The 11931-nt window shown below is 45.3% G+C and overlaps 2 protein-coding genes and 1 non-coding gene across 4 annotated transcripts; 1 reads left to right on the top strand and 2 right to left on the bottom strand.

The window, feature by feature from the left end:
- Positions 1-1605: 1605 nt before the first annotated feature.
- On the bottom strand, positions 1606-1802 carry LOC120962275 (U2 spliceosomal RNA). The gene has a single exon (XR_005753115.1). It is a non-coding gene; the product is annotated as a U2 spliceosomal RNA (small nuclear RNA).
- A 2638-nt stretch (positions 1803-4440) lies between these two features.
- On the top strand, positions 4441-7347 carry LOC109736025 (ribonuclease 2). The gene is given in 10 exon segments (XM_020295239.4): positions 4441-4755; positions 4930-4958; positions 5059-5132; positions 5265-5366; positions 5518-5521; positions 5658-5749; positions 5993-6154; positions 6808-6858; positions 6860-6904; positions 7005-7347. Coding segments are annotated over 10 exon segments (945 nt in total). The 5' UTR covers positions 4441-4540; the 3' UTR covers positions 7176-7347.
- A 366-nt stretch (positions 7348-7713) lies between these two features.
- Positions 7714-11495, bottom strand: LOC109736024 (uncharacterized). 2 transcript variants are annotated; one of them, XM_020295238.4, is made up of 5 exons: positions 11241-11495; positions 10536-10907; positions 8598-9724; positions 8295-8493; positions 7714-8044 (listed from the first exon to the last, which is right to left on the bottom strand). In XM_020295238.4, exons 2-4 carry the CDS (start codon positions 10876-10878, stop codon positions 8425-8427), a joined length of 1539 nt encoding a protein of 512 aa, XP_020150827.1. In that variant the 5' UTR covers positions 10879-10907; positions 11241-11495; the 3' UTR covers positions 7714-8044; positions 8295-8424. The 2 variants fall into 2 exon arrangements, with proteins under 2 accessions (XP_020150827.1, XP_020150826.1); XM_020295237.4 differs by having other exon boundaries at positions 11051-11492.
- Positions 11496-11931: the final 436 nt, after the last annotated feature.

Here is an 11931-nt window from a genome sequence, read left to right on the forward strand (position 1 = left end):
CACTGATTGAAGCGAGGGCTTTCCTCACACCCTTGCAAGAGGTTGCCACAGATGCGTGCTCCAAGCCATAGATTTTCTAGCCAGCGTCATGTGGCTCCACAAACAAATGCAAATGGATGGGCGATGACTGCCCCTGCGACAGTTCCTGGGAGCGGCACCGCGTTGCGACAATGACTAGCGGTAGTAGTGACTTCAAGTGCCATTGCCACGGCGGACGGTGACACTCAAACCCTTGCCGTGAGCCCATCGAGTTGGTATAACCCCAACAACGGACGGTTGCGAGGCCGCTAGAGTTGCTGCACCCATGTTGTGGCACCGCCACGGCGGCCGCCGATGCTCCAACGGTGTTGCAAGCTCGTCGACGGCGCTCGTGTTGTGAGTTCGCCAGAGGGGCACCATGGCCACCATTAGTGATAACATCGCGATGTTGCAACAACGGTAATGCGGCATCACAGTGACTGCAACGTCGATGATGTTGCAGAACGATGAGCGCACCATACGCAATGTTGCGATAGCGTAATGTTGTGACGACGCCACACGTCAGCGAGGTTGCAATAGCGGCAATGTTGCGTCATGATGACTGCATCGTCGATGATTTTCCATATCAGCGAGCGCAACAGAGACAACGTTGCGTTGGTGTAGTGTTGTGACAACGACTGCAATGTCGATTAAGTTGCATAACAAAGAGCACAACACATACGATGTGGTGATGGCGTAATGTATCAGACGGACCTAGCGAGATGCCTCGGATGATCGCCATGGTGATTGGTTTCTAAGTGAAATCAATCGGTGGATGTTTAGTGTGGCTTGGGATTTTTTTCAATAGCTAAAAACATGATGCGAAATATTATCTTTCTAGCTAGAGATCCAATGTGTGGGGACAAATTATGAAATAGAAAGACTTGCATTTCACAATTTTCTCGAAGCACATTTGGAAATAGGAATAACCATAGGTTATTTCTTTTAATTCTTTGGGTTAATTTTATAATGCTAGATTTTTTTTGTTGTCAGCTTGGTCTCTTTCACTCAAATATTTAGGTGTGCCTTCCCATCTTGATAAATTGAGGAGAGAGGACCTTTCACCTATCATTGATAGAATCATAGAATAATTAAGAATATTTCTAGTTGGATGGGTGAAGACTTTATCTAACAGACGTCTCGTTTTTGTCTGGAGTAATGTAGGTGATTCCCATAAGTACCATTTCGCGGGACTGACACCTGTGGATGTGCTGATGTTTAACTGAACTGCCCCCTTCGTTAGTAGGGTATGTGGTCTAAATTTTCTGGCAGAAGCATTACACCTGTGCTGATAAATTTTCTGGCAGAAGCATTACACTTGTGCTGATACATTTTGGTTTCGTTGAAAGTACCGTTGTGCTAATCCACTAGGCTCACCCTTTCTTCGTTTGTGGTGCTGCAGCGACTCATAGATGCAGGATGAGTACGGCTACCTCCTCTGCCTCACGTACAGTGTCACGACAATAATGGGCTGCGTCGTTGGACCTTGAGCCATTGCCCTAGCCAGACCCGACTGAACTTCCAAACAAACATTTCATCACCACCTCACCAAAGAGGCCAAATTTTCAAAATTTTAACTAGATTTTGTTGGGGCGCGCCACACCTGGACAGTAGTGCAACGTCCAAGGAACACACAAGGGCCCCAGTGGCAAGCCACTGTGGTGGACCCTTCCCCATAAAAAAAAAATTTAATATCGTTGTGGACGCATGGTTCACATATCAGATATTAAACTGATAAGAACAGATACTACACTTGATCTTAGCCAAAAGGCCGAGAAAGGTATGAGTTGTAGCAGCTGCCCTGCCCCTCTATTTGTATACCCAGCGCCCTCCCGTCCCCTCCTAGCTGGGCGAGGTGGGACTAAACGAGTTGCTCCTCGCGCCTGCGGACGGTGCATGCCCCGAGCCAGCCGCTTTGCATGGGCCTCAAACAGGACGGCCTTTTGCTGAGGTCCAATGGGCCCGATGTTCATTTGGCGTTACAACCTTTGGTAGCTTGTTTTCCCTAAAAAAGAAACTGTAGTAGTGCGATTCAGAGACGACTGCTCGGTTGGTGGCAAAGGATATTCTGCAAATGATCCAGAGATTCGAGAGCATCAGACCGACCTATGCCGGGGCAAAATAGTCACCCTGCCTCGGGTCGGTTGCTGCATCCGGCAGGCTCTTTTCTTGGCCGGGCGGGGCTCGGCTCTTATCTTCTTCTTTTTTTCATTTTTTGCTACTTGCAATTTCCACAGGGGCATGTGATGCGTGTGGTACTCTATCTCTACGTCCGCCGCCCACAAGTTCTCGATCTAGAAAATGTTTGCGACGAGAAAGAGAAGGGCCATATACCCCATATTTTACGTATTTGTATTTTCAATAAATAAACACTCGTTCCATACCCGTTCCCATGTGTCTCTCGTGAGGCCAAGGGAGACTAAGGTTTTCTTGCCTCCTATCGGCGGGCCGCAGGTATACCTCGGCCTTAGGCCGTGGAGGCGCGGTGTGTCTAAGTCCTTGCCGGTGAAAGGGCTTCTTCTTTGTTTTAAAGTGTCTTTTGTGTTAGTTTAGGGCTTGTGTCCTGTTCAGAAAGACGAGGTGGTGGTGCTTTCTGAAGATGGGATAAAGTTCTCCCCACCTAGCTCCCGTCCCGGTGATGCAACTATTGTCGTTGGAGGGGGCGTGTGGAGGTGTGTTTCCGTCGTATCCCACGGGATTCGGACGGTGGTTGTCTTTGGTGAATTCACTTGGATCTAACTTTGTTCGTCTTTGTTAGCACGACGACTTCCCGACTGTCTACTACAACAAGTTTTGTCCCGCAACAGCGAGAGAGGGGTGATGACGGCGGCACGCCTTTGGCTCACTTCAGTGTTTGTAGTCGTAGCTAGTGTCCTACGAATCAGAGTGTAATTTTTATTTTTCTGGTGTGTACTGCCATGATATGATGAATAGTTTGAAATTTTCCTCGCAAAAAAAAGAAATAGAAGGGCGCGAGGGCTTTTTTTTTGCGAAAGAAAGAGAATGGTGTGAGGATTAATTCTGGGTTGCAAAGGATTGAAGTTGATGATCTCAGGGATTTACCCTATTGATAGAACAAAGTTGCAAAAAAAATTGTGTGGGTATGTTCGCGACGGCGAAATATATTTTGTGACGTTTACATCGGTCTAAGGGTTTAAATGACAATTGCCATCCTAGTGTGATAATCCTTAATGGCATGTGCACAAAGAGTTGTCAGTTCTAATCGACGAGGTTGGGCTGGCTCCGATAGAGGAGAAGCGACAATGTGTGTCAACGACTCGTTCTGACGAGATAGTGGTCGTTTGTTGATCCAGGTACCATAGTACATTTTTACTATGTTTGAAATGCTTTGTACTTTTGATGATTTTTATAATAGATCTGAACCATTATTTGTAAAAACAAATAAATCTTAAAGCATCACTTGTTTTTATGCCGGCGTGCTCCCCCTCCCTTGTCTTCCTACTCTGACCGAGCCGCCCTCCAACTCATACCTAATCGTCCCTCCCCCCCTTTCTCACCCACCATTTGACTAGCGGGTGATGCCGTGCACCACCTCGCCGCCCGACCATCCCTCTTTTTATCCCTCCTTCTTCTTCGACGCCCGCAGCCACCACGCACACCGAACCGTCAAGTCTTGGGCTTTCTCTCGCAAGCGATGCCACGAGCAGCCGCGACATTTCCGTCTTGACCGGTCGAGGACACCGCAAACATATGTGTCGGCCTGCCTTCGTCTCGTAGGTCTAGTCCTCACTTTTTTCTTCAACCAAATCGATTTGCAACGACTCTGTTTTTCAGGTGACTTCAGTTGTCAAATATGTTTTTTATTTTTATTTAGAAAGGGCCCAACTTTTTATATGAAGGAGTGTCGTGTGGGAATCGATTTAAATAAATAGAATAGTGTGCATTTCACAAGTTTCTCGGATCACATTTCGAAATATATCCTTTTTCTTGCATGGGCATTTCAAAATATATCCACAGACCGAGCCTATCAATATTTCTAGCTTAGGTGGTGTTTGGTTCTCTAGTCTTAGGACTTTTTTTTAGTCCCTAGAACTTTTTAAAAAAGACTCTCAAGGAGGTGCTTCTAAGGACTTTTAGCAAAAAGTCCCAAAAAAGTCCCACCCTGTTTGGTTTACTAGGGACTTTTTTGTAGTCCCAACACAAAAAAGTCCCTGGCACCAAACACCCCCTTAAAATGACAGTTTCTCCCTGAAGAAGTATAAAAGAAGTATAAGAGCGTTTAGACCACTAAAGACGGCAGAGCTACCGGCAGAGAACTGACCTTTTTTTAGTCAGAAAGCAAAACAGAAAATAGACGGAGAGGTACTCCTACCTGCTAGGACGGAGTGGCCCCCACTTGCCAGCGACACGAGGTCATCCCTAACCGCACCATTATTAAAGCTCCCGATTGCGTATTGATTGTCCTCTGTATACTACACTCAATTCTGAAACTACGACCCACCCAGCAGCCAGAGGGAGGGAAGGAAAGGGGGAGAAGGAGACACCGCGCCGGGCGGAGGCAATGGCGACGGCGACGGCGACGACGGCGTGCCTGCTGGCGGTCTGGTCGCTGGTCGCCGCCGGTCTGTTCGGCACGGGCCTCGCCCGGTCGTCCGTGGCCCCGGCCGCCGTCGGGAAGGAGCAGCGCGAGTTCGACTACTTCGCGCTGGCGCTGCAGTGGCCGGGCACCATCTGCTCCTCCACCCGCCACTGCTGCGCCGTCAACGGCTGCTGCCGGTACGTGCTCCGCCCCCCTCTTCTCCTCTCTCCCCACCGCCGCCTCATCCGCGCGCGCGGGGCTCTCGTTCCGGTCGGGTGGGGTGGGGTTTCTGGCGCTCCGGAGATTCGATTCGACTCTCCCTCCCGCGCTCATGTGCTCACGCCGTTTGTTCTCCGTGTTCCTCGTTGCAGGTCGGAGGCACTCCACACGTTCACGATCCGTAAGTGCGCGGCGAACATCATGCTTAATTTTGTGTTTTCTCGGTTCCTGGTCGATGTGAATTCCTCACCGGCGTGCTTCACTTTCCGTTGGTGGAACAGACGGGCTGTGGCCGGACTACGATGACGGGACCTGGCCGTCGTGCTGCCGCCACACCAGCTTCGACATGGACAAGGTGCTGGCCGCAGAGACCTTACTGACACCTGACCGCTCTGGCTTCATTAATCCTGCCCAATTTCGATTCCATTCGTTTTGTGCTGACCTCGTTGATGCATGGTTCTGCCGTGTATTCTTTGATTTGGTGTAGCTAACGCCCCTGAAGCCCGCTCTGGACAAATACTGGCCGTCCCTCTACTGTTCGTCCTCTTCCACTTGTTTCAGTGGCAGGGGGCCCTTCTGGGCTCATGAGGTATAGTGTCAGAACTGTTGGATCGGACTCTAAAATTACTCATCGATTGGAATTGTCACTAACCTTTGTGCTGTTTCCCTTGCCTGTTGTTTTGCATAATGACATTGACATGTGCTGCTCGATCGGTCATTCATGGATTACTATCGTTTAGTGGGGTAATTTTCTTCAATCCGCTTGACCTAATGAATTGGATTGTTGTTATAAAAGAGGGTTGCTAATTTAGTAATCCATGAGCACAAACATTGTCTCATTTCCATTGCCAAGTCTGCATTGTTTGTTTAATTTTTACAGAGAAGCATGGAACATGCTCGGCCCCTGTTGTTCATGAAGAATTACAGTACTTCACCGCCGCCATTGATCTCTACCTCAAATATAACGTCACGGTAAGCATCTGGCCATTGACTGATTTGGTGTAGCGCATTATTCTTTTTTCTTGCAGGAATTATCAGTTTCTTTTGTTGGCTTTAAGCACCTGAACGTTTGTTATTCAAATAACCTTCGTTTCCAGATGAAGAAAACAAACTTAAAACCCCTCGAATTGTAGTGCATACGAATTTGACTCCTGCTAAACTGTACCATAGAAATTTGTCTCTTGTACATTGTTATAATTTGGATTGGAATTGCAGGAAATGCTGGCGACTGGAGATATCCTGGTCTCCAACGGTAAAGAATATGCACTGAGTGATGTCATTGATACCATCAAACATGCTTTTGGGGGCTCACCGCAGATCATATGCAAGAAGGGCTCAGTTGAAGAACTAAGGTTATGCTTCACCAAGGATTTGAAGGTGAGTCATCTTTTGTCCTTGGACAGGTCTCCTCAGTTTTCATTTTTATTTGCATGGAGAGAACTCTTCACTGCTTAAGGAATAATGTTGCCACAACCGTTCTGAATGATGTCCAACACGCAGGCCGATAGGAATCCTCATTTTTTGCCATGAAGTACTATTAATGTGATAACGATTACCGCACCACACTGTTCTTAAACTGATTACCAACAGCAACATGCTCTTAAATTTTTTACCCCACAGGACTGATAGTTGCAGTTACAATGTTACATTGCTAAAATTTGAAGCATGTTACTTTCTGGAATACGATCAACTATCTCTCTAAATACTGATAACAAAAATAAGTGAATTGGATTTTTATTTGAATGGAATGGCATAACTGTGTCTGGTAAATTTTGGTCTGTCGTCTGTACTGTCCAGCTTACTTTCATTCATATTTTTTATTAGAACTGGAAGCTGCTTCCTCTTATTGTGTCATAAACAAGCGTTGGTTAGGTTCCACTGTTGGTTAATTTTCAATAGCCTATTTGACTATGTCTCCAAAGTTGGAATACCTGCAAGTGTTCATCAAAATGCAAATCTCTTAGTAATTACCACGTTTTCCACTTCAGTCATTTTTGTTGCACAACAAACTCATCTTGGTTTTATTCCAGCCTCGTGATTGCCTGACTACTTCGGCAATGTACAAGAACCTATCGAAATCAAAGCATTGCCCTAAAAAAATCTCCCTGCCAACATATGATCCCATCGGTGAGTTTTAATCCCTCATACTGAAGCTTTTATATAAGTTTACTTACGTATTGTTCATCCCTTGGTGCCCATGTTAATCTTGATCTCTGAACATCTGCAGTACTCACAAATTCGACACTGGAGATTGTCCCAGAAGCCAGCGACAATGGGTTGTACTTCTATACATCCTAAGATGCCGAATATTGCTAGGCTATGAGGAAACAGATGCCTTCACGGTTCTGACTGCTTGCAAGACCGTAGCCACAGGTGCTGGGCACTGAGATCCTGCTAAAACGGGTCTCTGATTTGTCCACACTATTTGTAAAGGACAACATTCCACATTAGGGCAACTTGGTTCGATTATGTTCTGGATATTTGTAAAACTGCTGGATATCAAACTCAGCTTACTCATTTGTATGAATAATGGATGTTAAATGTACATATTAGCTCATTGGATTGCTGAAGGATGTTCTTTTTAGAGATTTCACTAGACTACATACAGAGCAAAATGAGTGAATCTACACTCTTAAATATATCTATATACATCCGTGTAGTCCATATTGAAATATCTAAAAAGACTTATATTTAGAAACGGCGGGAGTATTATGAACAGTTCATGTCGCATGCAGTTTGTTCCGGCCGCAGAGTTTAGACGTACTAGCAGTTGATTGATTGACACCGAGACATTCTTGAATGAAAAATTGAGTTCAGGTGCCAAATAGTGATTTCTCGTCATCACATTCACTGATTTATATTGTATTTTCCATTGTGAAAAAAAATGGAGACTGCACCCAGGAACTGCAGCCGGTACAGAAAAACAGATGCATATGTAGTACAAAATTCTTAGCTGGTGCTCATGATGCGCACGTAGAATACGTTTAATCAGAAAAACCGAGAGCAGTTACAAACTGCGATGTATCGCCGGGTCATATTACGGAAGAACTGCAGATAAGTTTGTACTACCCCGTAGTCAACACTAAGATCTGTAATAGTATCAAAAACAGCATTCAAACTTGTTTCAGGGCAAAACTACAGCTATTTTCCATGTCCATGTAGCCGGAATTTCCATTGGCACCAACCTACTCGGATGAACTCCAGGAGACATTTTGGTCTAGGGTCTCGTGCGAACTCATACAGTTAACACATCCAAAATGCATGAATCTGCAAAAGAAAAAAGAAGCAACAAATGTGAGGGTAGCGTCATATGGAAGTAAAACAATGCTGGATCTACGTGCGACTTACGGAAGTTTGCGGATATTATAAGATGAACACAGTAAGTGTAACTTAAATCTTACAAAAGTCATCAATCTACAGGTTCTAAAGTTTACAGACTTTTGAACTTGGGCATTTTACAGAAGAAATCAATATCATGGTACTCAACAAGTAGGACATATAGGAGACGATCACTTACCATCAGGATGAATGATCTGAAGATTGCACATGCCATTTGGGAAAATGCATGTATAAACAGCTCCATGTTCAAAGATTACTTCACCAGAGAAGCTAGTATGATTGCCACACATGCGTCACAAGGAGGAGGATCATCTAAAGCAAGCCCATTTCAGCCATACTCTAAGATAACAAGTAGAAAGGTGATCCGGTATGTCAGCCTGCATGAGTAAGATGACAGCCATGAGTATGAAATAAAAATTGATGAGTTGTCTGTTGAAGACATTGGTTGAAATAGTACAGGGAAGGCAAGATGATAACATACAATGTCCCAAGGAGCAGAGAAGTCATCAGTTGACAGGTACCAGCTTCCACATTGTGATTCAATAGCCCTCTTCCCAGTGAAAGTTCCCAGTTCAAGCAGCTGATCAACATTATCCTCGTCGGAATCATATCTATGCCGTCTTCTCTTCTTATCTCTTTTTCTTTTTTTATGACTACTTCTAGTCAGATCCTTGTCATCAGTATCTGAAGTATGTGAAACTGAGTACCCGTCGTTTTGAACCAATGAGTAATCATAAGCCTTGCGAAATTCTATGCTGTTACCAGTGAACAGAGATTCACAAGAATCAGCTGATTTGCATAATTTTGACAAACCACAGAAAATTACCCAGGACTGGATGCCTATCCACTTAAGTGCATCAGGAAACTTTGTACCCATGAAATCCTTTATGAGAGCAAAGTGATCAGCATCAGTCAAGTCATTCATGGTCCTCACAAGCTCGTCCATTCTCCCTCGTTCTTCCTCGTGTTCTTCGTCGTTCATGAGGTGCCAAAGTTGTCTACCCTTGGCAATGACACAGTTCAATAGGATAAGTTCGCCAAGAGATATCTGATCAATATGTGCCGACAAAAGAACCTCAACCCAGCAGCATGGGAATGCTAACTTTGTGCACTGTGCATTCGGACTGATGAGCTTCCCTAATGTTTTTAAGAAACGAAGAAGCCTTTGTTCGTCTAGATGAATAAGAATATACTGAGACAGAGTGGAAAACTGCTCCTCCATCAGAAAATCTTCAACTACTTGCCACATATCTTTGAAATTCCCCTCATACATCAAATAGACAAATTGATCTACAAAATATTCTGTATCAATTTGCAGTATTTCACCATCTTTGACAGAATCAGCAAGCTCTTCTGAAGACCAGAAGTCTGGGACATATTCAAGGAAATTTTCCACTGTCTGGAGAACATCAAGATCACGAAAGTAATGAGGCTTAGTAGCAACAACAGCAGGAGACTGACCATGCCTGCCTTTCCACTCAAGCTCCTCCCAGCAAACATCACGATTCACAAATGCAAACTGAGCAAGTGCCCGAGCACCCTTTTTGTGTGCTGACTCCCCAGTAGCAGCAAAGTGGCTAAACCATTGCAGTATCCGCTCAGGGTTTCCTGCAGGTCATAATGTATAATGTAAGCAATGATAGATCACATCACATGTAAGAAGTGGCATCAGAACTAAATTCTGTTGTATTGCATAATGAAAGACAAAACAATATTATACCTAAGCTCTAACCCCTAACATGTTTTGCTTAATTTGATTAAGATTTCATTAAAGCCGTCCAGCACAAAAAGGTAAATAGATTTTGAGTAAAAGGTGGGCAGAACATAACATACTATTTATGTTAAAAAGTTACATTTCTACAAGAGCATATGTATATGCAGCAAGCAATTCCTGTTAATATTCAGGATGTTTCTTGATGAACTATAGAAATACACCATATCCAGAAAAGCGATCACTACTCGAAGGCACATAGAAACAGGCAGAGAGGCCGGTGTTACTGTAACAATGTAAAGAAAGTCAAAAACATAATTTCATCATTTCTGTTAGTTTATGGCAGTGCATTACTGTAATGCCATGATATGCTACTAATATGACATACATTCTAACTTGTTGAAGCAATGCCCACAAGCGAAGGGCATTAGTTACCATATCCATCAAGTACATCACTAATTGAAATTTAGTCCAGCAGTCTTTACATTCTGAACAAAGCTGAAGCAGCTGAACAGATAGTTTGCTGAACCATAACGAATGAACTAATCATATATCTGAACATAATATCTATAGATATATTTAACTACAGAAAGTAAGTTCTGGATACTAGATACATAAACTGGTGAATTGCAGCAAGCAAAAATAAAGTAAAACCTATGTGAGTAGAAGCAGATAACACAAAGAAAATCAAGTTCTTAGTGAACCTGCCTTGGAAGAACTTCTCCAGCATATGACACTTCTTCGCTAAAACAGAGCCGGCCTTCTCAGGCTTCTTATCGAAAATCATCCGCAGCAGGCGAGCGGCAACGTCGCGCCTCGAATCCTTCATCTCCAGGAGATCGAGGAAGAGGTCACGCTGGTCACGCGGATCGAGCAGATGAACCGACGAGACGGTACTGCACAGCCACATCCGAGCCTCATACCGGCCTCCGGACCTTACAACCGACTTGATCACCGACTCAGCCTTGTCCAGAAGAGACCTCCTCGCTCTCACAGCATCTGTATCAACACTGCCGTCGTCTGCCGGCACTTGCAGAAAGAGCTGAACCATTTTTTCCCCTGCTGATGATTTCTGACAACCTGAAGTTCACAAGTAGACCGATGGTCAGAGATGGGTTTCAGTTCAGTTCAACCCCTAACATTATTAAGACAATATATAAGCCCCGCCCACACCTTATACTAAGCCCTACGGGATTTGAACTCAGATGGGTAAGGAGAGGAACCTAGTGAGCCAACGGGTGTGTCCTGGTTAGCAGGGTAACACGCAGCAACCAAATCGGGGAAGACGGACGGTGGTAGAAAGCACGGTTGCGGCAAACCCTAGCCCCCTCAACGGAGATCCTCGGAAACAATACGAGCTCATGGCTCCGAAATCCGCTCCAAAATCCAGCCAGTGGAGCTAGGGTTCCTTACCTATGCCAACATGAGAGGGAATCAATTCGCGCCGCTCCGGTGCCGGTGCCGGTGCCGGCAGGGCATGCGCGCCGTGGCCCGTCGCCGTCGGACGCAGCAGACTGCGCGGGGGAGAAGAACAAATTGGATCGAACCAGACAGCGGGTAGGGATACGAATCCGGGGAGGGAGGGGAGGAGAAGAACACGCGAGACGACGACGAAGGGGTACTTCTCTTTCCAGAGGGGCTGGGGCCAGGGATGTCAGGGCGGTCGGGAGTTGCTGTTCATAATAATCGTAACTTAAGGGTGTGTTCGGTATGTAGGAATTTTACAGGGAAACTATAGGAATTCAGAACCAGAGGAAAGTTTGACAAAAGCGTCGTTCGGTATGCAGGATTGGCCGGGAGAGATTACACAGGAAAGGCTCCACAGCCCTCAGTTTCACAGGAAAAAAAGAATCCACCCGGTTCCCATTTTCTGGGCGGAGTTCCGAGGCCATGCAAAGGAAAGCAGCCTGTGTGCCTCTACTGACTCGGTTTAAATGCCCATAGCTGTACGAAGTGACATGCACAAGGATAGAATAATGAGTTCTGCACCACCTTTTATGACTCAGACCCGGTCCACACTAGCCCATCGGACCCCACATATATTCCTTTCTATCCGCTCGTCGGACCAAACCCTAATCACTTCACTCCACTCTATTTCACTTCC

The sequence above is a fragment of the Aegilops tauschii genome, chromosome 3, assembly GCF_002575655.3.
Source record: "Aegilops tauschii subsp. strangulata cultivar AL8/78 chromosome 3, Aet v6.0, whole genome shotgun sequence".
Taxonomy (NCBI): Eukaryota; Viridiplantae; Streptophyta; class Magnoliopsida; order Poales; family Poaceae; genus Aegilops; species Aegilops tauschii.

Coding starts and splice junctions, on each gene's coding strand:
- LOC109736024 (XM_020295238.4), bottom strand. CDS start 10,878: ATGGTTCAGCTCTTTCTGCAAGTGCCGGCAGACGACGGCAGTGTTGAT. Junction 9,725..10,535: donor GCTGGAGAAGTTCTTCCAAG/GCAGGTTCACTA, acceptor TATGACCTGCAG/GAAACCCTGAGCGGATACTG. Junction 8,494..8,597: donor TCTCTGCTCCTTGGGACATT/GTATGTTATCAT, acceptor TTACTCATGCAG/GCTGACATACCGGATCACCT.